The sequence below is a fragment of the Syngnathus leptorhynchus genome, chromosome 14 (genome assembly GCF_054491065.1).
Source record: "Syngnathus leptorhynchus isolate UIUO chromosome 14, UIUO_Slep, whole genome shotgun sequence".
Classification (NCBI taxonomy): Eukaryota; Metazoa; Chordata; class Actinopteri; order Syngnathiformes; family Syngnathidae; genus Syngnathus; species Syngnathus leptorhynchus.
Window position 1 is genome coordinate 6,640,390 of NC_141208.1, and position 26,966 is coordinate 6,667,355.

General features: G+C 42.8%; 3 protein-coding genes across 5 annotated transcripts; 2 read left to right on the top strand and 1 right to left on the bottom strand.

Moving 5' to 3' along the window:
- Positions 1 to 36: 36 nt before the first annotated feature.
- On the bottom strand, positions 37 to 26,349 carry trim110 (tripartite motif containing 110). Of its 3 annotated transcripts, none has more exons than XM_085930096.1 (10): positions 26,276 to 26,349; positions 25,794 to 25,883; positions 23,274 to 23,420; positions 2,156 to 2,670; positions 1,996 to 2,091; positions 1,659 to 1,892; positions 1,529 to 1,551; positions 1,190 to 1,335; positions 836 to 1,107; positions 37 to 721 (listed from the first exon to the last, which is right to left on the bottom strand). In XM_085930096.1, exons 4-10 carry the CDS (start codon positions 2,642 to 2,644, stop codon positions 452 to 454), a joined length of 1,530 nt encoding a protein of 509 aa, XP_085786222.1. In that variant the 5' UTR covers positions 2,645 to 2,670; positions 23,274 to 23,420; positions 25,794 to 25,883; positions 26,276 to 26,349; the 3' UTR covers positions 37 to 451. The 3 variants fall into 3 exon arrangements, with proteins under 3 accessions (XP_085786222.1, XP_085786223.1, XP_085786221.1); XM_085930097.1 differs by lacking the exon at positions 26,276 to 26,349 and adding an exon at positions 26,048 to 26,129; XM_085930095.1 differs by lacking the exon at positions 26,276 to 26,349 and having other exon boundaries at positions 25,794 to 26,032.
- On the top strand, positions 4,555 to 11,835 carry sall2 (spalt-like transcription factor 2). The gene is made up of 3 exons (XM_085930093.1): positions 4,555 to 4,732; positions 7,200 to 10,815; positions 10,927 to 11,835. The coding sequence occupies exons 2-3, from the start codon at positions 7,441 to 7,443 to the stop codon at positions 11,206 to 11,208; spliced, it is 3,657 nt and encodes a 1,218-aa protein (XP_085786219.1). The 5' UTR covers positions 4,555 to 4,732; positions 7,200 to 7,440; the 3' UTR covers positions 11,209 to 11,835.
- Positions 12,391 to 23,188, top strand: mmp14b (matrix metallopeptidase 14b (membrane-inserted)). Its single transcript, XM_085930094.1, has 10 exons — positions 12,391 to 12,821; positions 18,831 to 18,979; positions 19,055 to 19,177; positions 19,449 to 19,756; positions 20,426 to 20,587; positions 20,680 to 20,837; positions 20,914 to 21,052; positions 21,128 to 21,278; positions 21,359 to 21,474; positions 21,642 to 23,188. Exons 1-10 carry the CDS (start codon positions 12,720 to 12,722, stop codon positions 22,124 to 22,126), a joined length of 1,893 nt encoding a protein of 630 aa, XP_085786220.1. The 5' UTR covers positions 12,391 to 12,719; the 3' UTR covers positions 22,127 to 23,188.
- Positions 26,350 to 26,966: the final 617 nt, after the last annotated feature.

The window sequence follows — 26,966 nt, forward strand, 5'->3', positions numbered from 1 at the left end:
CATCATCAAACACGATGCCTAAAATTTGGTCTCATCAAGGTTCAATAATGCTCTTTTATTTAATTTCATTTATTATTCTCTAATTATGCATTCATTAACATCTGTTTCAACATTTAGGCCAGGAATTGCAAAATATAACTTAAACGAGTATTTTATGAGGGCAACAGTTTGAGCAAGTAACCACTTAATTCATTTACCGTACATATATTCCAATTTTTGTATAGAATGACAACAATTTAGCTGTTCTATTATATTTCAGTTAGTGGAACACATTTCAATGTTTGCTTTCTTAACTGCTTATATATAATAATATATTTCTATCAGCCACTTCTGACAAACAAGCTGATAAGGTGAGGCTCATCATAAAATATCCAGCACGTTTCACTCCAGCTCACCATAACAGTATTGCCTACACATCAGCACTGTAAAACTGTACCTTCCCTTGGTCACATCATACTTTCACAATTGAAATATAGCTGTTGAGCTCTGATTTATAAAGTCCAAAGCCTAAGGACACTGGTTCAGTGAACGTGGTCCAGAAAGTGTGGACGTGAGTTAGGTTATTAGCCGATCCAACTTCAGAGAAGGTGATGGTGCCAGCACTGTAGTCCACAGCGACTGCAACACGGTTGCCAGTCATTTTGTATGCGAGACGTGTTTTCTTGCGGTCGTGCCAAGCAGCCAGTTTCCTGTCATGTTGTTGGGTCAAACTCCATGAAAACTGGAGAAAAAAAAATAGTTTAAAAAATACAGTGGCAAAAAAAAAAAAAGAATTAATACATCATTGATCAATTTTTAGATAATTTTTTTGCAGTGACTACAAATATACACATACCGCGTTGTTCCCAAAAGAATTTCCCTCTTTCCCTTTCCGTCCAATACTCCTATAGCAGACGGCAATATCCCAGAATCCTTCAGCTTCTAGTTCCCAGTAGTGAGCCCCGGCGGAGAAATTCTGAACCGTGAGGACCTGCGGCCAGTGGTCGAAACGTTCTGAGTGATCTGCATAGGGCAGACGTGTCTTAACCCTTGTGACCAATCGCAGGTCATCAGAGATGCTCAGAAGAGGATGAGCTGTATTGGTATCCAGAGTCAGAGGACTGGTTACTGTGGTCAGAAGGAAAGGAAAAAAAAAAATCTTCAGTCAAAGTTATAAACACGTTTGATGTTGTATTTAATATTTACTCACAGAGCTCCCTCTTGAGTTCGCTGAGGCAGCGGAGGGTGGCGGTGATAAACTCTCGATACTTTCCCTCGATGTCCTCCAAAATGTGCATCCTGTCCAAGCTAACAGGTTCTGGTGTGAAAAGGGGACTGCTAAGATCAGCTAGTAACCTGCAAAGCAAAAACCCACACACATTTCAATGGATGAGCAGAAGATGAGCAGAAGATGAGCTAATTTGCGTATCTTCAATGTTTTTTTTGTTTGGATCTAATTTGGAGTAAAGTATAGAAGTGACTATTGTGATTAGTGCACTGCTAGTACATTAAAAAAAAAAAATCGAAAAACTTCCTGCCATTGACTTACTTTGTGTCATCAGACTGAAAAGCCTGCGGAAAGTCAAATCAACAGGATAATTAATTCTGTGGCCAAACTACATTTCCATACATTTCCTATAAGATTATTACCCAATCGTGATCCCAGTGGCCTAGCTTACCCAGATGAGTAGGAAGGGGTCACTTTCTGCTAGCAGCGAGGTCAAGTAGTGTTGGATGCTCATCGTCTGGCTCACGTCCTCCTTCACTTTAGTACAATCTTCATGCACACGCTCAATAATTTGCTGTCTGTCCTTCTCTGTGAGCTCCTTTAGAGCCGCAACCAATTTCTCCACTTGGACCTGCAGCTCTGAGCCCAGGCGCTCCACTTGTGTATTTTCCTCCATCAGACAGTCCTAGTTAAGAAGATGTGGATTACCTTCATAAGATCATTTGATTTGAGCATTTGATGAAGCTGCCATGCTGAACATCAGTTACGTTTGTGTCATCATTACTCACTGCAACGGTAGAATCGATGTTGGCATACTCTTTGAGGATTTCCTCTCCATTCTTGACTTTCTCCTCTGACTTTCCAAGCAGCGTCTGGAGAATCACCTGAGAAAACACAGCAACATTATTTTCGAAGCTAACGGTAATAAATAAAAAAACAACAACGAACCTTTAGATCTTCTTCCACCTGTCTTAGACCTTTGACGTTGTGCTGGACGTGGGTTCCCTCCAGCAGACAGTCACAGCACACATAGATCTTCTCATCAGCGCAATAGTAGCGTAGAATCTCTGTGTGTACGGGGCATTTTCTCTGAGAAAGGTCGCCGAGCGGGTTCACCAACAAATGGGTGCTAAATGCAGGTCTTTCCAGGTGATGCCTAAGGTGTTCTGCACACAGCGACACTTCACACCGTAGACACGTTTTGACCGCCATGTGTACCAGACCTTCATCCACTTCCGGGGAGCAGCAGTCGCACAACACTTGACCGTGCTCCTCCACGCACTGAGGGCAAGTAAAATGACCTTTGCCCTCATCGTGGATAGTCCAGGCCTCACGGATGCAGGCAGGACAGAAGCTGTGACCGCAGGGAAGTGGGAGGGACTGGCTGAAGTGATCTCTGCAAACGGAGCAGGTCAACTCTTCTGTCGTGGAGCCCATTATGAGGTGATGTTTATGAAGTTGTGCTAACAACACAGAGAGACACAACACAGCAATAATTTTAGTATTAAAAAATAAAACAAGACTCAATTATTCTTGTTACAAAAGTGGAAAACATATTTGTACCAGTCTTGTGTGAGAAACACTCTGGTAAAAATAGAAGTACTAATTCAACTCTACGTTATAGTAAAGTAGTACAGACAAGGGCTGTCACTATCGAAAACCTTTAGAATTGATTATTCTATCAATTATCGCAACGATTAATTGAAAAATCAGACACCAGTTTATTTGCAGTCAATCGTATTTAAAGAAAATCCTCCAATACTGTTTATCAAATAATTATTTTCATTTATCTGGTATTATTTAGTTAAAACAAAGACATAACAGTTAAGCAATATCACACAAAAAAGATTAATTGAGATTGGTTATCGAGAGAATCAGCATATTTGAGAGCCTGAAATCAACAGATTTTGACAATCTTTAGTTAAAAAATGTCTCTAAACAGTTACAGTACAGTTTAAGAAGATATGGAATCATTGGCATACATTCCATAAAATAAGATTGAAACACGGACACGTCTTAAGTGGAAGGATCAGGAGATCAACCTTGACAGCTTGCTGACCTGTTTACCGTCATCTGTTGCATACCCAACTCCAATCTCATATATTTACATATGAAATGAATAGTAGCGTATTCCATGCAGAAATATTTTGAGAAATTATAACATAGGAAAAGGTTGCTACCTGAAGGTGTAGAGGTATTTGCAGTCAGTGGCCATCGATGAGGTAGTGGTGCTAACTATGCTGACCCGTGGTTAATCCCTTAAGGATTCAACTACTGTAGCTCCTTTAGTGTCTGCACAGGCTTCAGTCCAGTCACGTGATAGTGAGATGGGAGGGGGCAATATTGTCTTGTACTATCATACAAAGTATAGTACACTGCTCAGAAAATGTTGTTTATGCAATAAGGTACTGATACACTGAACATTCAAAAATCTAGGGAAAATCAAATTAAGATTGCCTCTAAAAGTTGTAATAAAGGATTTTTAGATTCATCCCTAGTTGAGTCTGCCCTTCACCAAAAGTTAACTCATATCAGGATAACCATAGAAAGTTATAAAAAAAAATAGCTGAATAGTTTGAAATGTCAAGCAATGGTCAGCGCGTATTTTTGTGAAGGCCAGGCATGAATGTCACACATTTATACCACAACGTGGATTGCAATAAAGAACAGGAAACCAATCAACATTAAAAATGCAAAATAATCTTGTGATATTTGCCAAAATGGCCACACCCATGCAAAATAGTGACTCCAGTTATACAGTACTGTACGTGTCGTCACATGCATCTAATGCTTGTTTTTGAGCGACATCTAGCGGTTTAGTAGGTGTAAGACACGTTGTTTTACTTGCTGATTTTAAACAGCACACTTGATTGACTTTTCTATAGCTAAACAATAATATATATTAATAAAGATGTTCTAAATAGAAATACTTTATTGCACTTCCTATTTATACTTTCAAGTCAGCCTACATTTACGTGATAATGATTTGGAATTTGATCCCGGGACAAATCTTTTATTATTGACTGGCCTGAGCCATCCATTGAAGTGTGTGTGCGTGTTTTGTGAGAGACGCACTTTGCGAGCTAATAAGGAGGTAATCGTAGTCAGTTTCCCAAAGGATCGCCTGGCTGTGAGGGTCATTAATTATAACAGACAGACAGACCAGCAGACAGGCGGACGGACGGACAGACGGTCCCGTAGAGAGCGCAGACAGGCCCTGAGACGTTCAAAGACAAACAAAAAAACAAGCCTCCACCTCTCTCGATCCGCACCGTCATACCCACCCGGATGTCACCGTAGCACACTCGCGAATAGTTGTTTATTTGTCAGTAAATAAAGAAAAGCGATTAACAAGCGAGATAAATAATTGAGGGTGAAAATGCAGCCATCCTACTGCGCATCCCTGGTGGTGAATAGGGAAATAGTGCGTCAGTGTCCCGTCTGAGAGGAGGCGTCGATCATACAAGCTCCGGAGCTTCTCCTCCTTTTTATTATTCCGCAACCAAAATCATCCTTTGAAACATGGTAAGTTATTTTTGTATACCGGTCATGAAGCTGTGTCGCCTATGGTGGCCTATAGGGGGGTTGGGCTGTACATCCGGGACATTTTTTTTCCGGTCATAATATTTTATGAATCATAACTTGTTATGATGTGGGGGCGCGCGCGGCGTGCAACAGGTGCTCGTACAGTAGCGGGGGCGCGCATTTCGCTGCCATACATATTTGTGTGCGTGTTTACAACGGACATGGCACGCCTGCCGCGTCGTCGTAGGGGTTGGTGAGATGGCACCACCGGATCTTGCTGACATAATGGACCGAGTCATTTATTCTTTTCTCTTTTTTTTTTTTTTGGTACAAATTGTACAAACGTTTATGTCATGCTTAATTTGTATGTAACTCAGAACGATCATAAAGCCTGGCTCGAAGAGATGAGATCCAACGGGTTTGGCTCGGTTTAAATAAAAACACAAAGGGTTTCCAATTAATAAAACGCCATTTTCATGATGACCTTATTTGTGGATAATTTCACTCGTCATGCATCTTTTGTTTCTCCAACCAGTGCATCTCTCTCCACGTGTTAAACATGTCGGCGTGAGGGTGAAAAGGGAGCATTGTGCTTCGACTCTCTGGCATCATGTGTTGGAGGAGGCGATGCTCATTCAGCTGTGCTCTCTCTCAACGCCATTGTTGTAAATTCCACCTCGTCTCGAGCGCCTTGTTTACCGGGTTGGAGAATGATAGCATTGAATCGTGAGAATCGACGCACTTTGCCATGTCAGAGACCTTATGTTACAATTGCACGGCATGAAGGAGTATTTTATTTGCACCCATCTGAGCAAGTACTTTTGTGAATCTAGCGCAGGAATTCCAGGCTCGGCTTTAAGTGCATCGATTTTAAAAACACAATTTGATTTGTTTGCTGTCTGGATCATCTAGGATTAGAATTCACTACAGAGGGTGATGAGTCTCAGCTCACCATTTGAATACCAAGTAGTAAATGAACAAGTAAGCTGTGTGTGTGCGTGTAGGGGGGCGAGGGTGTGTGTGTGTGTGTCATGGTGCATTAAAGTACTCTGTATTTAAGTACAAGTACATGTGTGAAAGAATACTCTGGTAAATGTATACGATTCAATTACTGTTCTTAAAAAGGAAAAAGTATAGAAACTGCACTTGGGAATAAAGGTGGAAAAAAAATATCTGTAATACCAGTTTGATTAACTTGACACAATAAAATCTAAACTCTGCACACAAAATAGTTTCCCACCCAATTTTTTCGGACTAATACGCCCTTAAAAATGTTGGGTTGAAAACAACACAAATTAGGTTAAACATTGGAACAACCCAGGTCCACTTGACCTGACCTACTGGGTTGTTTTGCACAAACAACCCAGTAGATTGACCCAATTTCCTGGGTTAGTCCAATTTTTAACGCCGCATTTTTAAGGGTGCTCAATTCATCGAAACACAATGTTATGATGAATGTTGTTTGTGGAAAATTAATTAAAGAGGAAAAATTATAGGCTCCTCAGTATTCTGAAGCTGAGCCGTGATTGGTGGCGACCTGAGACTTGATGTTATTTTCAGTCGACAGCAAGGGTCAAAATGGCCGCCCCTGGGATGAATCAAATTTGGATAAAATTTTGCTGCTTAACCCATATTCTACAAATGCAATACTAACGCATACTACTACACTCTTTCCCCCTCAAGACTGGATAAATCAATTGCATAAAGTACAATTAACCAATACAAACAATTCCATATAATAAACAGAAATACTGACAATACAAATTGTGGGGTTTTGAACTAAAGGCACAAACAGACCGTGTGAAGTTCATTTTTTACATTTCAAACCATTGTCTGGCTAAAACAGGGACAAGGGCGTGCTGCAGTTGTCGTGGATAGTTTATGTTGTCGTCTTGCCGCAGTGATTAGTTGCTTTGACGGCTTGTAAAACTCAAGCAGCTTCACTTTTTGCTCAAAGACAAAGGCCACACAATAGCCTCAATGAAATCTAAAGACAAACATGAAGGAGGTATTTGTCATTATTACTGAATGTGGCCTAATATTATAACATCAGGAGTAACCCAAGTCCCACGTTCGATTGTGCCACTCATTCCTTCTTGCAAAGTGCTTTTTCCATATACAGTCGACGTAAGACTGTTTATGTGGCCATGAGTCCTCACATCTGTCTCTTGATCCTTTTTGGCCAAAATAAGATTCCTGTTGGTCTGTGAGTCATTTGACTGCCAGGATGTTGTTATTTTCTTTGCATGCCACCTCCTTTTCTTGGCCTTTCTGCTCGTCCTTAAATTATATCTTGACTGTGACTGCGGTCTTAGCGTAGTGCAACAAAACATTTGGCCCCCAAAAAAAAAAGCGGCCAAAAAATACAGTGCGCAACACAGACCTAAGATATGACTCCTTTGAACCCTCTGGAGTTAAAGCTGTTAATTACATTCAAATCTTTTTTTTTTTTTTTTACTTTTCCCAGGTGTCTCTTTAGCAGTGAGGTCATATCCAGATTCCCCCTCGTTCTCGTCATCGTTTCTTTCCTCAAAGTATCCAGCTGCCCGCTCACCTCCCACAGACTCTCTGAAAAGGATCCAAAATATTCACTCTCCTCAAACCAATCCCTCGACCAGCCGCTCAAATCCCAGCACCTCACTCTTGACGACTCAAACTTAGACCCATCTTCTGCTTGTGGCTTCCTAGACTCTATCAGGGGAGCCCCCATGGCCTCTCCCAAACTGGGCCTATCAGCCACTACAACCTCCTCATCTTCATCATCTTCTGCATCCATGTGTCCTCCACACCCAGGAAGCCCCAGCCGAGTACCCGAGGGTCCCCCGAGCCCCGTTACTCCGACAACTAGTCCAGGCGTGGCGTCGGCCTCAGCCGCTCCTACTCGGGCCCAGTTGAGTCTAGCTCTTATTTTAGAAGAGCTACGGGTGCTTCAGCAAAGGCAGATTAACCAGATGCAAATAACCGAGGAGATCTGTAGACAGGTACTTCGTCTGGGTGGGGCAACTTATTCTATAGACACGCCTTCTCAGCATCTTCTTCCACCCCTACCTCAACTCTGTCTGGAAGACAAACGGGCCAGCAGCCCAACGAGTCAAACTCCTGCCACTGAACCTTCCACAACTGTCGCTCCTCTCCTGGCCTGTTTTTCCAGCTTACTTCCCTCCCAAGTGGCCAACAAACCTTCAAAATCAAACAATGCCTTGTCTCAAATCCTGCAAACATGCAAGCCGCAAATGGAAGGTGCAGATGCAGGGCTAAATAGTTACCTGAGAGTCAACACGCAATCTTCAGACCATTCCTCATCTTCAACCACTGCCATGACTTCCTCCGCCTATCCACTGGCTTTATCTTTGGCTCTACCGAGCCATTATTTCAATGAGAAAACTCCAAATGATATCTCCATGACTGAGCACTGCGGCAAGACCTACCTAAACACGGCCCTCTCGTCGGTATCCCCAAACGCACAATCTGCTTTGCAATCACTCTCTGGAGGGGCCAACCTTTCATCTACCTCTTCCTCCAGCAGTACTAGCCGTCTCCAGCACGCTTGTCGCTTTTGCGGCAAGGTTTTTAGCGGCGACTCAGCCCTGCAGATACATCTACGATCCCATACCGGGGAGCGGCCCTACCAGTGTCCCGTGTGCCTGAGTCGCTTCACCACCAGAGGCAACCTCAAAGTGCATTTCTTACGCCACCGTGAGCAAAACCCAGAGCTCTCCCTTTCACTCCTTCCACCATCTTTGTTTGGCGTGGCTTTGCGGCCCACTGCGTCCACAGATATGAGTCAGACTAGTAGCAGTGGTTGCAACAATAGCGCTTTGAAGATGTCGGAGAAGAAGCCAAAAAATAGGCCTGAGGATGAAATGTATGGAAATGACATGGAGGTCAGTGGTACGAATAGTGGGTTCCCTCTAGGGGCATCTGGGGGCTCCACCCCTTGCACGTTACCCTTGGCTCCAAGTGTGGATCTGGCTTTGATTTCACATTCCTTGCTTCAGCTTAACAGGGCAGCAGCTGTAGCAGCTGCAGTCTCAATTGCCTCTGGCTCATCTTACTCATCCCCCTCCACCTCCTCAGTTGCCTCGTCTTCTTCGCTAGCCACCTCCTTACTTTCAAATGCGACGTTATCGTCGCCGTCTACCATCGCAGGATTGCTGAAGGGGTCAAAGCACTCAAATAACTCTGATGAAAACACCCCCCCTCAAGCTCCCATGCTTTCTCCTGCAGCTTACTCCCAGCTAGCCCATCTACCTAAGCTTCTTTTCCCATCAGGTTCCTCGAGTTCTACCTCAAGTGTGCCACACTCAACACTGCACCCGGCTTTGGGCTTGCTCTGCAACCCGTTACCCTCAAATCCAGGTTCCCACCAAGGAGCTTCTCCCAGCTTTTCAAACATGACTTTCCCTTTCTCTCCATTTCATAAAGCCGTAAGCACTGCCTCGTCCTCTCTAGCTAACTCTACACCGACATCTGAAACTTCCAAGTTGCAGAGGCTGGTGGAGAAGCTGGAAAAGACATCTTCTCAGTCAACTTTCCCATGGACTTCTTCCGCTATCTCCACCTCCACAATGGAGGCGCAATCAAGCGATAGCAGCACTTCTACCACGTATATCATGGCAGCTCCACCCTCCTCTACCCCGGTCTCCACATCTGTTTCAAACTTCACTCGACAGATGGTTGCTGCCCTTGGCATGGGCGTCAATAATGCAAGTGCCATTGCAGGGGGCTTGCTACCAGCGCTGAGCATCACAGGTGCAGGAAATAACTTGGCAACCAATCAATGCGGCGTGTGTCTTCGGGTTCTGAGCTGCCCCAGAGCGCTGCGCTTACACCAAGCCACGCACCTTGGAGAACGTCCTTTCCCATGCAAGTTGTGTGGAAGATCCTTCTCAACCAAAGGGAGCCTACGCTCACATCTGGCAACCCATCATGCTCGTCCACCCAACGCTCGCGTCCACAACTCTTGCCCACTTTGCCAACGGAAATTCACCAATGCTCTGGTACTCCAACACCATATTCGTATGCACCTTGGTGGTCAACTGCCCCCAGTAGGCACTGATGATTCTACCTGTGAGATGACAGCCCAATCAAATCCTAAATCTTTGTCACAATCTGAGTCCAACACCGGTGAACAAAGCAATCCCCAGAGTAAAACACCTCAACCTGGTAACCTAACAAGCCTTTCCCCAACTCCACAATTCCAAACTGTAGAAACGGACTCATGTCCGACTTCCGATGCTCAATACACCGCAACTACTACCAAATCTGGCTTTTGTAGCGCAGACCTCAACCCCCCCAGTGACCTTAGCCCCGACCCCTTCATGAATAGTGCAACACGAACTCCACCAGAACCCACCGATGACCCTCCTTTCCTTTGTGCAAGTGCCCCCCTGCCACTCACCCAGCAAACGGATGAATTTTCCCGTATCGACAAAGACGACAGAAGTGAGCAAGCCTCCGGTGACCTGCTTTCCAAATCATCTTCACCTGTTTCCCAAACCACTGGATTGCATGACGTTATGGACTGTGATGAAACAGTCACAATCCCCAGATCAAATCCGCAGGATCAACAAAGCACACCTCCAAATTGTGCCCCCTTTGCTTATAACTGTCCGAGTACAATTTCTTCTTCAACACAGAATCAAGACGTTGCTACAGCTGTAGGCGTTCCAACCCCTGATCCAGTCCTAGATTCCTGTGGGGTCCAATCACCTGGACCTAAGGAAGATGACGGAGATGAGTTTTGTACTCCGACAACACCAACGCGAGCAGAAGTGCCTGAGGAATACCCCAAAATGATGTCAGCCTCAGAAAGTGCAGAAAGTAGTCAAGGAAGTGAATCACATAGGGCTTCCGCTTTCACAAGGGACCCAGGTCAGAACTTTAATTTTGCCTCATTTGAGAGAAACAACCAAATCGATGGTACGAATAAGATGAACGCATCTACTCCAAGTGAAGCACCGGAAGTTTCTGTCCCTCTTAGCCTAGCCCCGACTCTCCCATCTCCAATAGCTCGCCCCGAGAAGAAGACCTATTGCTGCGCCGAATGCGGAAAAGCATATGCTAGTCGCAGCGGACTAAAGGTAAGAAAAAAAAATTGAATCCATCACTGAAAGGAATTTTGACATCGGTGCTGCTCTTTTGACGTATTGCTACGTGAAGCTAATGCTATTGTTTTATGTCATCATGCACAGGGACATATGAAGCACCATGGTGTAGTAACCAAAGCAAGCCGCCCTTTAGCCCGCAGTAGTCGTTCATGTGCTGACCAAGCTCAGTCATCCATAGGTTCCCTTACCATTCCGGCCTCCACAAGCGCAGCGGGTTTCTGGAACCAGTACCAAGCCTTCCTCAACAACAGTCCTGGGTCAACCGATGATACTACTCCTACCAGCCAGGAAATAAACGAGTCTGCAAAATCCCCTTTGCAATCCGAGCTGGAAAAGGGAGCGCCCAATGAAGCGGGAGATGAATGAACTGGAATGCCTGAATACTGCTTCTTTACCTTCATGTAGCTTTGTCATTTTGATAGTCAGAGTAATGTTTGTTTGTGAAAGTTGTGAGTCAATGGGTTTGGTCTTATTGCAAAAAAAAAAAACAGACATAATGTATATCACACAAATGCAATTATTCAAGTAAATCTGTTGTCAGTAATTGCTGTGACAAGACTAATGTTGATTAATTAAGCGTATCAATGTTGTATGTCAGATCTGGTTTCTTTTTCTGTTCGACACTGAAAGGTATAACGTCTACCTCAGGTATGGTTTTCAAATCTAACCTATTACCAAGAGGCTCAAGCAAAAGAGACTTCCTTCAGAAAGAATTTCACTTTGCAATAACAAACCAGACCAACTGTGTCAATGCATTTCTGTGTGGAATATTATGTTGTTTGTCTCCTACGTTTTGATTCATCGTATTTACAGTACAATAATGCATTGTGGACTAACCAGAAGCACAGCTGCAGTCTTTGTGAAGCTACTGAGGACATAAACAAGATGAATGTTGTTTGGTGCAAAAGTAAACCGGTGGCACAAGCTACAACAAATGATATAAACTTTATGTTTGTTGTGAAATGTACATGAATTATCTCTGTATTAAAAAAAAATAGAAAAAAGGACAACCGAAAAGAACTATCTTTTTTTTTTTTTTTTTTAAAGGGTGAAGTCAACACAAAAAGCGTCATTTACATTCTTTACTTTATAATTATTAGTTTAGTAGAACGTGAGCGATAGATGGCGCAATGTCTCCTTTAAGTCGCCCTAAGATGTATTTCAGTACATTCACATTTGTCGAACAGTATTTATGGTCAGTCTTAATAATCAAGGGAACCTAAAGGGGCATGCATGTGGTATAATGCAGATTTGGAATAAATCCCGTGAACGAAACTAAAAAAAAAAAAAAGAGCCCGTGGATATCCGTTTTATTTGATAAGTCGTCCCTTCCAGTATAAAATAATGACAATTACAACCAATTAACTTGCTCCGTTTTTAATACTATTTTGTCACTCTGCAAGCTCAGGTAGTGCGATGGCGTATTTAGGGTCACTTCGCAAAAAAAAAAAAGAAATAATAATAAAGACATCGTTGTTGCGCGCAAGCTCGAGGGCGGGCATTTTCCTGACAGGCTGCGGGGGGCGTTGCAAACTACCACCACGTATACTTGGAGGTGATAGGAAAAGGGGTTGCGGCTAAAAAAAAGGGGACACAAGTTCAGCATTTCGACCAAAATAACGGACTTTTTTTTCTCCTCCTCTAGTCTTCAGAAGCTTCAAGTAAAACACGAGAAGAATGCATGTTGTTTCTAACTAACTTGAAGTAATTGTAGAAGTTGCAGGCGCTGGTAGCCGTCAGGAATCCGCAAGCTTTCTTTCCTTTCTATTTGTGTTACATACTGAGTTTATTTTTGAAGCATGTTTTGACGACGTGCGGATTGCGTCAAATTTAAAGACAAAACGACCTCTTGATAATAGTTTGACTAGAGTAACGAGATGGCACGGTGGAGGCTGAAACTGCTGGCGCGACTGCTGCTGCTGGCGGTGGTGTTGAACGCGAGCACACAGGCGGGGACGGCGAGAAAAGTCAATCCTGAGGTGAGTAAGAGTAAAAAAAAAAAAAAAAACTCAGGCATTTTCTGTAACTTAGCTGTCATAAACGTGTAAAAACAAGCGAACCACTTTTAACATTAAGTTTAAACAATTTAATTGTTTTTCCACGTTTCATTCAAGTGTGATAAGAAGTAAAAAAAAAAATCTGAAAAATATGTGTATGATGATGTGAAGTCCAATTACAACTTTGTACATTCCTTATTGAGGTTAAAGCCTAAGGAAAAAAACAAAAAACAAGTATACCTAGTTCTTTGATGCTCCCCTAATGGTGTGACTATAAGGTATGCTCAGGTATTGTGTGACGTCATTTGCTCGTTTTGTCAAAAAAATCTAAAGAAATATTTTTTGATATTATTGTTGCTGTGTAAAACGTTTAATACTGTAGGAACTATTAAATACTATTTAAAATATGAAATACTAGCTTATCCTCCCAAATGGTATGCTTTCATTTGTTTACTAATGTTTTTTTCTTCAATTCACTGCAAAAGGTCGCAACTATTGCACACAAAAAGCAAAAGTTTTAATGCTTGACTATATCAGCAGTCACTCTTATGAAGATAAAAAAATGAGAAAAAAAAGGATGATTATGGGTTACAGACAGTAAGTTGTTTTAATGCGAGAGTTTATCATATTTTTTTTGCCGTCCATGTTAAAACAACATGAGTAAAGGACAATAACGTCAGCAAAAGTCACTTGTTGTTGGCATTGTGCAAAATGGGAAGGGCTATGACCCGGGTTAGCGGAAACAGCCCATGAGCACAATTAGCGCTCATGAAAAACGCTGAGGAGTGCTGAGGATGCAAAAGTAAGAAAGCATGAGAACGTAAATGGGCAGAAATCTGAGTTTGTATTGTGGTCGGGGCAGAGTCAGAGACAATTTTTGTGGGCACGGGAGGGGGATTTGAGAACTGTGGCTCCGTTAATATTTAGGGGGATGGGGAAATGTAATTGTTGACATCTGTCTTAAGTTACGGCTCAGCAGTCTAGGAGACGTACTTCAGCGTTTCTGAGAAAGAGTCAGCTGTGGAAAAACACAGCTCACTGATAAGGAGCAGCAGCTTTTCATATTTTTCTGTCTTTTTAGAATAATTATGAAGTCAACGGACAGCCAGCATTATTGCTTTGATCAGCCACTGGTGTCAAATATCTTTATTATTATTCCAGCTGCCCTAGTGGAAGAATGTTACATTAGCTCTGCTGACCTAAATTCAAACGCCAAAGGAAAGGGACGATTTATGATTCAAATGTAAACACAAGAGCAAATTCAGAGACCAAGTTTGAAACCAGAGATGATTTAACAGTTTAGAGTTTGCATATGTTTGTTATATGTGCAGGACAGTCACAACATTTCTCAAAGCCTTGCAACGACAAAGTGTGCGCATATAAGCTCAACTTTCAAGATTAAATCACTTTATATTGTTTTTTTTTTTTTTTTAATTACTTCATGGTTTCTGCAAGGGCCACTCAGAGCCTGAGTGTGGACCAGATGTGGCCCCCAGGCCATAATTTGCTAGGGTGATGAATGTTTTTTTATGTGGAGGTCTCACAAAAAAAAACATTTCGAGAAAAAAAGCCAGTTAAGTCATAAATTTTAATTAAAACCTAACACATTGGAAGGCTAACCTAAAAACTTGAATTCAAGGGGATAAATGAATCATTCCATTGAGAGTTAAATGGCAAATAATTTCTTTTGATCCTTTTTTTTCTGGATTTGCACCAAAATGTGATATGTTGACTTAACCAATGTTATTAATAAACCTCACCAACTGTCAAATTTTAGCAGAATTCTTCTCGATGCTGTTTTCGTTGAATTGCAAATGGCTGCCAAGTTGCAGGATAATTCGAGAAGCGTCATTACATTATAAAATGTAACAATTATTGAACAGAGCTGCCTGGATACAACAAGGGATATATTGAACTAATTACAGTGTTACACTGAGGATGTTCATTTTGCAAGTGGTCAGCAGCTTTGTGTCATTGTAATAAACACTCACTGACACCGGACACGGCCGATGAAGTCATTTCCTATAGTTTGACTAATTGACTCTAAAAAAGGAAGTGGGCATTTTGGTTTTTTGCTCAGCCAATAAAACACCTTGTCGTGTTAACAAGATTGCATGACATTATGCATTTGTACAAGTAGAGATCTGTTCCTATAGACATCCCAAAAAATGTTTAAAGGAATGGCTGCCTTATGAGATCATTTTAAGGAATGATGTGAAATGGGGGAATATCCGCCGAGGACAGTGAGGGGGCTGTTGCAGAACACAAAAGAAGACATTGTGGCCATGTGACTGATGCAATCTTTGAAGAAAGATAGAAAAGGAATTATCTAGATGAACAAGTCATAGTATCCATGCATACATAATAGTATAATAAAGCCTCTGTGTGGGACATATAGTTGATTTTTTTTTTTTTTGCACTGACAAAGAAGAAAGACAGGAAAGAAGGAAGGATGTTAGGTTATTTTTTCATTGTGTTATGTTATAGACAAAGACACACCCCGGTCATAAAGGCTGGGTGGCCCGAAGGCTGGATCCCTGAGGAGAGATTGATGTTACAGGAAATGAGGTCATATCCAAAGTGGTAACCTCACTAAAAGGGAAGTGTAGCTCTGAAAAATGCCATTAGAAGTGACGTCTACTCTTTTTGTGAAACCTTATTGTCCTTGGCCAGAGAGAAATTTGTTAACGTCACTTGCGAGATTAGACTTTAAAATGTGTGTGTGCACATTACGCTAGTTTGCAAGTAGCCTATAATAAGTATGACAACTGACGGGCGCAATAATGTAATATAATTTTCAGGATAGCAGCGTGAGGGGCAACTGGATGACTAGCATGCATCACTGTAGATCGCCCTTTTTTTTTTCCATTGGCTCGGCCTGGATGGAACAAGTGACTCTGTCGTTCTGTACTGACGCGCTATCCCTCATGCTAACTCCCTTCCTATGCAAAACGGACATCCTCCCCTTTGATTCCTGACCATACCTAGTCATCCATGTGGGTGGTTGTTAACTGTAAATTTCAAACCGCTGACTATGCATGTTTGATCTGAGGAATTAAAATGAAATAAATCTGTCGACATTTACGTAAAAACTGTTTCCAAGCGGCACTTTCACATATTCCACTTCAAAAGCCTTTTATTAGTGTTGACAGTCATCGTCTGCATAGTGACCGTTTCCGTTTCGTACCACCTCTTAAGTTACTTAGCTTATTAGCGGTTTAAAAATAGCATCGTTCAAAAGTGAATAAGACTTTTTTTTTTTTTTTACGTCACATGCAAAGGCCTTTATAAAGATGGATGGGAGCACTAAAGCACAAACAAGTACTCTGTCATACAACAGCAGTCTTTTGAGTGAGTTAGAAAAAAATAAATAAATAAACGAGTACGTGTGTGACAAAGTCTCAAATACAGCAGTTTCCTTGTGCAGACGAACCTGTGAGGTCGAACATGACTTTTCCCCCATAGAAAAATCCCAAATTGAAGTGTTCCCCAACTAAACTGCGGTTGGTCTACGCTGGCTTAAGTTAAAAAGGTCCAAGGTCAAATGGAAAGTTGATTTGTGTGAGCCTCACACAATTTATTTTGCAGCCGTTTTAATTTATTTGAATACCCTTTTTTTAATTTATACTGTACTAATCATAACAAATAGCCAGCCTTTCTGTATATTAGTAAAGTTTTTCAAGATGTACTAAATTGTCTGTGTTCATTTAATTTTTGGACCTGTAAAGCATACTCAGTTAAAGCTCGCTGGAAAAATTTAAAAACAAAAGTCACAGTTGGACCATCTGTGGTACAGCTGCATTTCTGTCACAGTCATGTGACAGTTGATCCACTTTTCCTGTTCAGCTCCAAAACGATTTTTCTTTAATCCCACAAAAATTCCTCTTCATCTGTTTATCAATTTCCTTTGAAATATTTATTATTATGACATCATTTTGCTCTATACACCTAAAAAATGCAGCTGTTAAAGTGAAACCAACTGTCAGTTTAAAATGAATTATCAATTGTAGTTTTGAATTCAATTATCCATCAATTGGATTATTCATGATCCACCGTTCGCAATTACGTTTGCCACAATCCGTCATCACATCCCCTCGTCTTTTTCCCCAAATTCGTGTGCAATGAGACACTGAGTCTTTATGTGTGTCCACTTCTGCCCCATGTTTGAGTCACAACCAGAAAGGGCTCATTCAAAGGTAAAATAGTGTAAACACTCAAACCTCCATGTCTCCCTGACACACACCAAGAGTAAGAAATTAAAGCCACTTCATGCCAAACTCGGTCAAGTTGGATCAGAATCAGTTCTTTCTCTACTAGTGTACTGTAAACCTACAAGACCCAAGCATATATTTAAGGAGGTTAGCTCACCCATGTGCACAAATGGTTTTTCAGAGAAGAAGCTACGACTAGCATGTCCACCCGAGTATCAACCAACAGCAGATGGGCTTTAGCGGAATGATTGATAGGCTTTCTCTGGGTGTGGTCTGAGGCCGCTGGGTTTTCCACGGAGGAGAATGGGTGGAGTGATGAGGCAAAGACAGACTTTGAGGTTTGGATGCAACGCTGGATGCAGAGGTCCCTGTTTTAATTACTGACTGACGTCGAAGCGCCACTCCAACCATCTGCTGAGGTTTGCCCGAGGCCTCAGTCTCAGCCTGGGACTCTCCGTCTTTCCCTCCCTCTCGCTCTCTCTCTCTCATTTTGCTGCGGTGGCCTCATGTGCCTCTCATTTCTGAGTCCTGGGATTCGGATCTCGGATTTTTTGGTGTGACCTGCATATGCAGAAGAAGTACGTAGTGATTAAATGTGGTCCAGTGTGTAGGGGAACATTTTTTTTTATCATCTCATATTGACAGGAGAGTAATGCAAGAGGAGGGAGAAATACTTTTGGGAGGCTTTTCAATCTCTGGAGAAGGGGAAGTTGGGTCATAGGTCGCATATGGGCCAAGAAAATCCAATCTGGGTTTCATTTGCTTGCAGTGTGAACAGTGACTCAAACAGGTTTCAATATGTACAAATTAGGTCAAGGGAATCATGCTATCAAAATCTCTTCCTCAGTTAAAATATTTTGTAAAAATAAATACCAAGCATTGGAATGTGCGAAAACGTAATCGACATCTGGAGTGACCGGCCCTGAAATGGAACACTCCTGAAATTCCTGATGGCCACCACGCCCGTGATCTCAGCACACCGCGTTGGAATTCAAAAATGATAAACTCTTCATATCACGTGATATTATATAAAAAAAATATATATCACAGTGGGTTTAGTTTTGCCTTCACAATAGGTTCAATGTTATTTTTTTTTACTTTCGGTCACAGAGGGGGGAAAAAAGCTGCGTGGGAGATTTGCTGAGCAAAGCCGCTGGCGTCTCTCCAGACGTCAAGCTAGTGCTGCGGTGAAATCGGTTTTTCCAGGGAAAGTAAGGTCAAGTTCAGCATGAGAACTCTGAAGAACTTGATGACCATGGCAGCGCTGACACCAAATGTAAAAGAGTAACTTGCAAGAAAAAGTCTTGCTAATGTTTGACTTTAAAAAGGGAATTTCCTCAGGCGGTTTTGTTGAAACTTGAGCTGTGTTTGCAGCGCTTTAGACCTGTTTTGACTTTAAAAGTTCGATTTCGACACTGGCTGACAGTTGATGGTCGAATGGATTTTGGAGTTAGTCACTGAATGGAGGAATGCCAAAGAGGCTTCAAATGATGATGATGCTGCTGCTGCTGTTGGCACCAACACACCAAAACAAACTTCTTTTGTGAATCAGTGTGGAATTATTTATTTGCACAACAGCTGCACTTAATATTTCAACATGAGGTTCGCGTGATCGGCGGCATCCAAACACATTCTGTTTTATTATCCTGGTCAAAGTTCAAGATGTCTTGTGTTTGTGTTGTTGGGGATTTTTATTTCAGTCTGTTTGGAGTCATTTTCTTCTTTGGTTTTGTCATTGTTTTTATGAGCGCCATAACGTGTTTTTTTTTTTTTTTTGCAGTCTTGGCTGCAACAATATGGTTACCTTCCCCCAGGGGACATGCGGACCCACAATCAGCGTTCCCCTCAGTCCGTTTCCTCAGCCATCGCCGCCATGCAGAGGTTCTACGGCCTCACGGTCACCGGTTCTTTTGACACCAACACCATCGAGTGAGAAGCCCGTTTCACTCTTGAGAAAATTCATTTCCATGATACGCCCATGAGTACAAATGTGATGTTTGACAGGGCAATGCAACGACCTCGCTGCGGTGTGCCGGACAAGTTTGGTGCAGAGTTGAAGACCAGCTTGAGGAGAAAGCGTTATGCCATCCAGGGTCTGAAGTGGACTAAGAACCAAATCACATTTTCGTAAGTGATTCAGACTTTCCGGGTCCCAGTTGTGTGGCCTGTTGTGTCTAGGCGGAATTTGTGTGTGGGGGGGGGGGGGCTACAGTTATTTACGATACGTTGTCTTTTTGGCAAAACAGGGAGAACTATCGAGAGCCATAATGTCATTGCTGGCTTTAAAAATAATCATGAGCTGTTACAATAATAAAATACCGCCGACACTAAAAGAACATTACCAGTATTGCGCCATCATTTTCCAACTTTTTAAAAGACAATATTTGACTTTCCTCAGAATACAGAATTACACACCAAAGGTGGGCGAGTACGAGACCCACGAGGCCATCAAGAAAGCTTTCAAGGTGTGGGAGAGCGTCACCCCGCTGCGATTCACTGAGATTCCCTACCATTACATCCGGGACAAGGTAGAGGAGTTTGCGGATATCATGATCATGTTCGGTGAGGGTTTCCACGGCGACAGTAGCCCTTTTGACGGTGAGGGAGGCTTCCTGGCACACGCTTACTTCCCCGGTGCCGGCATCGGGGGTGACACCCACTTTGATTCAGCTGAGCCTTGGACTACTGGGAACCGGGATCTGATGGGTAAGGAGCCTAACTCTAGGGAAACTTGTGGTGTGTGGGCGGTACAAGCGCCAACATGTTCTACCTCGTATTGGTATGAGGGAGTTATGCTATAGAGATGGGGAAGTGTTTATTCCTGAATTGCCTTGAGTCACTCTTCACATGACGTGGGAGCTTAAGATCACGGGATGCTTTGAGAAGAAGTGTCGATTTGTGAAGCCCTTTGAGACTGCTTGTGATTTAGGGCTGGATAAATAAACTTGACTTGACGTGCAAGTGTTAGCACATCTTGTACTTTACAGACGGGTTACGTTATTTATGTGCTTGTGAGTCACCTCCAAGTCGCCCACAAAATATGGCAAGGCCATTGTTGCGTAAAGTCCATGAATTGTGTATCCGTCTAATTGCTGCTTTGGAGATTTGAAAATGGCATTCAACTACATTGCGGTATGAATTAAACGCTTTGTAACAATTGGACAACTACTCGTTACTCAAAAGTACTCGTGGGCATTTGGGTGCTACCAAAGTTAGTTATTGGTTGGGCCTAGCACTGTATGACAAATGACTTTCCATATTGTCAAACCTTTACTAACCTTTGGCTACTTGCCTCGCTATAGCTCTACGAACTTTTAACGCGTTGCCAATGCTCGAGAGGTCATTTTTACTGATGGTACGTTTTGCTGCCTACAGGCAATGATATATTCCTGGTTGCCGTGCACGAGTTGGGCCATGCTCTCGGTATGGAGCATTCCAGTGACCCCTCAGCCATTATGGCTCCCTTTTACCAATGGATGGACACTGACAACTTCCAAATTCCCGAAGATGACGTCAGAGGCATACAACAGCTTTACGGTGGGTAATAAATTTTGAACATCTCGCTGGAGATTATGTACTGAAGTTTTCCGAAGCAGGCGGGAGAGAACTATAACTATTTTCCTTTCCAGGTTCGGGATCAGGTCCTCAGCCCCCATTTGTGACACCTCGAATTCCAACTGACTCAACTCCCGGCTATTCACCAGACAAACCTCATCATGGCCCAAATATTTGCGATGGACACTTTGACACCATCTCCATCTTCAGAGGAGAAATGTTTGTGTTCAAGGTAAACAAGATAGATCTTGTTTGAACACGTTTGGGGGGTTGTTACAAAAATGACGTTTTGTTTTCCTTCCGTTCAGGATAAGTGGTTCTGGCGAATTCGTGACAACCAAATAATGGATGGCTACCCCATGCCTATGGGTCACTTCTGGAGGGGACTTCCTACTGTTATCGACGCTGCTTTTGAAAGAGGGGATGGGACATTTGCTTTCTTTAAAGGTTCATATTTGACAAAAAAAATATCCAGTGGTTTATTCCAAAGAAATAATATTTGCATCTCCCCTCTCCGATTAGGTGACAAATACTGGGTGTTTACTGAATCCATTCGCGATCCTGACTATCCCAAGAAGCTAAGAGAAATGGGGACCGGGCTCCCTAAAGATCGGATTGACGCCGCACTTTATTACACTCCCACTGGACAGACGTACTTCTTCAGAGGAGACAAGTCAGTCTAAAACTTTTTCTCGACTTTGGAATCGGAACATAGTTTATGAGGTGACATCCCTTTGGGTTTCCTTTGCGTAGGTATTACCGTTTTAACGAAGCGTCGCGGAGTGTCGACGATGGTTATCCAAGGCCCATTAATGTCTGGCAAGGAGTGCCCGACAATATCAAGTCAGCCTTCATGAGCAAAGATCAGGGTAAGTGGTGTTTCTGCAGATCAGCTCATATGCTTTCAAAGTATGAAGACAATTTTGAAGTGTTGATTGCTTTCATGCAATATCAGCAAACAAAGACGAGAATATGCAGCGAAACCTCAAAGATTGAACAGAACGCACGAAAAATGATGTGTACCTTTCCTCCTCAGCGTACACCTACTTTTATAAAGCCAACAAGTATTGGAAGTTCAACAATCAGATGATGCGAGTGGAGCCCGGCTACCCAAAATCAGCTTTGCGTGATTGGATGGGTTGTCCCAACGAAGACCCCAAGACGGACGGAGGAAGAGGCGGCCACGACAAAGACAAGGAACGGGACCACAACGACGACGATAAGGACAGAAGCCGAGACAGGGAGACAGACAAGGAGAGGGAGAGAGAGAGGGAGAGAGAGAGAGAAGAAACCGAGACAAAGGTGAATCGGGAAGAGGAAGTGGAGGATACGGAAGTGATCATTATCGAGGTGGACGAGGAAGGAAGGGCGGGAAGCGGCGTGGGGGCGGCAGCCGTGGTGATTCCTTTGTTGCTGTTGGTGTGTGTGATCGCAACGCTGGCCGCTTTAGTTTTTCTCCGTCGCTACGGCACTCCTCGCCGACTCCTCTACTGCCAACGTTCCTTACTGGACAAGGTGTAGTTGGAACAGGAGAGGAGGATCGTACGACAGGGATCGAAAGAGAAACAAATGGAAGGTGATGTTGGGACAAAATAAGATCAAATGTGAAGAAGAGCAACGCACTTCATTGTTTGAAACCACTGCGAGGTTCTTTTTTTTTTTTTTGCTCCGTCACGCACGCAACCACTCGGGCCTTCCATTTGGTTCTCTGTCCTTGTGGGGATTGACGCCAGCTCACGGCTGTTTGTTTGTTTTAGCCTTTTTCAATGTCTACTTGTCAAGTCGATGTCATCGCTCAGCGATTGTGGCCTCTTCGTGGCATACGATTGGAGCATGTTCCTCGTGTAAGCAAATTGTGTGCTTGACACCCCCGCGCACCAGCAATATACTGTACAACACACACACAAACACACACACACACACGGTTCCTTTTGCACACACACACACACACACACACACACACACACACACACACACACACACAAACACACACACACGCAAAAAGCACATTTTCTTTCAACCACAGTCATTGTGTTTTTTAAGCTTCCAGTAAATCAGAACCGAGCCAGTGTGAACCATAAAAGGGAACGAAAACCATCAGTATGAGCAATAAAGTCTGTTTTCCCTTTTTCTATAAATGCTGATGTCGTCATTATTATTATGACTATTACTATTATTGTTGTTGTCTGTGTAATGAATGCGTTTTTGTACATTGTCATTAAAAAGTCCTGCTGGACAGTGACATACCGTTTTGAAAGTGGCCTTAATTTTATTTGTGGGGAATAGTGAACTGGGGACGCACGCGGGTGATTATTTGTTAATGAAACTTGATTGTTTTTATTTTATCTTCAAATGTAATAAATCCAAAATCTGGAAAAAATGGCTTCCATTTTTCATTGTTTACCATTTTACAGTATGGTGCTAATTTTACTCGTCACGGGTTTAAGAGAACTCGCACAGCAATGATGATGATACTAGTGATGATGATAATAATGGGAACCATCTCCTTTTTCGCAATGAGATTGTGTCTGTGTTCTTTACATTTTGGACATTTCCTAACAAAATAAAGACATATCAAAAGTATTGGTGTGGTGTGAGTTTTATTTGACACTACTGCTTTGATCTGTGTGTTACCACATAATGCAAGATTTCAAATCAAGGATGTTACCTTTTTTTTTATGCCCTCCTTCTGATCTTCACTGTCCTCCTGGACCTCCAGCTTTCTTGCTCCCCAGCCACTCCACTCTCCATTAACGTGGCTTGGAAAATGTCAGGCCCAGGAATTGGGTTGGAAAGTGAGGAATGCGTCCAAATCCTAAGTAGAAACAGGGATAAAAATGATCGGCCCGTTGCGTAGCAGAAAAACATATCTTAGTTGTATGGTTGGAGCAACATGTGAGATTTTGGTCTTTTTTTTAGCATTTGTTATAGTTGGTAAGCATTTGATTCAGTAAATGGGGTCATGCGTGTATGTCGAATATGCACTCAGCGTTTGCATGTTTTATTAGACCAGTGGGTACGTCTTCCAGATAATAAAAGTAAAAAAAAAATAAAAAAAACAATTGCAGGCCTCAACCTACTTCAAAATGACCAAAAACTGTCACATAACCGTCGCAATGAATGTGAATGACAATTTGGGTGGGTAAACAAATCTATGATGTGTTATGGCAACATACCACTTTAATGCAATAATAATCATCTGTTATTTTCTTAATAAAAAAAAAGGCGCCCCGTTGTCTCTGGTTTGCTGAATTATTTTGAAGAATATGGGCTGGGGGCGAGAGTGCGTGTGTGTGTGGGGGGGGGGGGGGGGGGGGAAGTCACGAGGCCCTTTGCAGGATAGAGGAGGAGTGTGTGGTGTAGAGGGGGGGGGGGGGCGGGATTTAAATCCCCATTTGGAGAGCAGAAATAATGCAGAATTCCATGAGCTACATCTGGAAATGCAACTGCATCCCCAGAATCACATGCACAGCAGGTCGTGTCATTAATAGGTCAAAGCAGTCAACAAATAGATTGTGTCATGGTGCACAAACAAGAACTCAAATAGTGCTTTTCAAATGTGTTTTCTGTCTTTCCCTGCTGATTCTGCAAAGGGAAGGCAAGAATCAGCACGACTCTGCATAGTTTCCTTCCCCCCCCTTCTTTGTGTAACTGGAGAAGTTTTTCTCTCGACAAAACGACCCACTTTTCCAACCAGCATAAAACAAAAAGTTGCTAGATTACATGTTGACTGGAAAGTCACTATGTGGCCTCGTGTCTAATGTCACAAGTCTCATTAATAAGTGATTTAAGACTTTATCTCATTGCAGGACACTTCCTGTTTCAGTTTAATGTATTTGGCCTGCTTGCTGATGAGTGGAAATTTCCTATTGGAGGAGGTTCTGCTCTGGTCCATTGTGCCTCATAAAATGGCCGAGGAGTATAGAAAAAGGGGGAATGGCAGGACAAAGCTCAGCCTGGGTAACTTCCCTATTAAAATGAGAATGACTGTTGACCTCTGCCTAGCAACAAGGATGTCGGGTGAGGTAGTTCATATGAATCCTGGCAAGTGGCCTCAAAGGCTACACATGGATTTCATTTGCATCTATTAAACGTCTGCCACATCCTGCTACGTGCAGCAGGACCGCAAATAGGGAACACAAGGCTTTGCGATTATTGTTCTTTCGATTTTTTTTTTTCCAATCTAACGCATATAATGTGCATCATGCAGGCATCCCAGCTGAGTTTTGGAAAAATATCAATTATACTCTGGATGGGTGTATGCTTCAAATGGATGATTTATTTCATGGTTTACCATAGTAGAATAGACTTTCTCAGCAATGCACTTTCGTTCACCATTGGCCTCCCCCAGATGACTCTTAAGTGTCAAAACGAGGCAAAATGAGGTTTTGTGTCGGGCGTGGTCCACTATTGTGTGGGTGGAACAAAAATGCAGGTGCAAGGAAGTTGAACCATCAACATTTGCCTTTTCTCCAAAAACCATCCGCCTCATGCGGCTAGTTATGCCCCTCAAGCCTAGCAGGAAAACACCTCTGACATAAAATGCTGATTCAAGCTCTCCTTCCTGGTTATGTGCTAAGGCCACCTGGCGTCATGCTGACCTAGTTGTCGTATCCACAAGGAAAGCCCCCTCCCGATGGGAACTTGTAAGCATTGCACTCATTTTAAGCCTGAGCCCTTTTCTCCGCACGCTGATCACGAGGTATCTATCCTACAACCTGATACCTATATTTTTTTTTCTTTCTCTCCAGAGCTCTTCTTTTACTGCCGCATCTGGTTTCCATAAGTGCAAAGATGTCATCACAAAGAAGGGAGGTGGTGGGGGGGGGGGGGGGGGGGTACTGGAGTGGGGTCCATGTGAGGCCAAAATCATAGCGAGTGGCAAGATTGCTTTGATCGCGTCTCCATCTCAGGTTTCCTTCTAGCTTTGCCCTGCAATGAGAGGAAATCTATAGAAGGTGCGGCCACGTGACAACAGAGGAACATATTGAATCCAGACGAAAGTCAACCAGACGTGCCGAGATCAGAGAGGCCATAGTCTATGAAAGAGGAGCTTAGTATGTCTGTGTGTTGAGTGCCGGACACAAAGTCCTATGCGGTTTCACGGTGGAGGAGAAGCATGCGTGGGATGGTGGGAGAGGACTGCTTACAGGGCAAAAGAATATTGCTTTTACAGGGTACTTCTTACCAGGAACGGTCTTGCTCAGCTAACTGGTTGGTACTATTGACCTCAGCTCTGGAGAAGACGCAGGTGGTCCTCCAGCTGCTACTATGGGTTCTGAAACAAATTTAAAAAAATAGTCAATATGTAGGGGACACTAGCAACACACAACTAATAAATGAAATGGAACCACTTAAAAGTTTGCACTTTAAAGTTTGCAATGCCATACGAGTTACACATTAAGCTCTGGAGAAGACAAGACCCGGAAAAACATTATGCACCAAGAGGTCGCCACCAATAGCCTAGTGCCCTCTAGTGGCCAGAGGAAACCTCTGCAGGAGTTGCAGCAGCTCTATTTTCTTTGTTAAGCACCAAATCGAATGCCTTGGACGTAAAAGTGGCATTACGCATTTTTTTGGGCCCCCATAATGAGGATTTGTATATAAAAGCTTTCTTTTTCCAGTAATGTCCGTCTTGACCTCGTTCTGTCTCTTGATCACAGCTCTTACTTTCATATTTGCTGTCCCAGTTGTTTGTCTGCCAGATAAGATGGCAAAGGATTCACCAGTCCAGACGCGTGGACTTGCATCAGGGTACAAAAATGTCATGCTCAGCGACCAATGGGCTGTAATTACACAGGAGCTCAATTGTGGTCTGCCGGATGAACGTCAAGAGCAGAGAAATTGAGGAAAGCTGTAAGAAAGGGGAAAGGGGTCAAACTCGTGATTTACACACAGCGAAACAGTAGGGAGGAAACAATCAGATTGAATATAAGGATTAAAAATATAAAAAACATCAGGCCATCTTTGTCGAGGCAGTAGACTACAGATTTGCTCACCATCACTCACACAATAGTGCTGTATTGAGTCAATTGGATATGTGGTTAACGCCATCTTGTGGACAATTGTTGTAACGGCATTGGGTTACTATTAGGATTTAAGTTCAACGTTTAATGTTTACTTTTACATCGCCATTGTAAACGTCATCATCTGGCAATCACTAGTTGAGTTACAAATATATAGTAAATATATGTGCTAAAAACAGTTAAGCGTGTTAATAAATAAGCACTGTGCAATTCAGTTTGTTGCATTGTAACCTGAGGAACCTCGTCTAGGTAGTAAATAGTAGCTGGCTATAAGTTAAAAATAGGTTTTAGTCATTCTTGGGATCACTGTGCCACAAGCTCAGATTGAAAGGAGG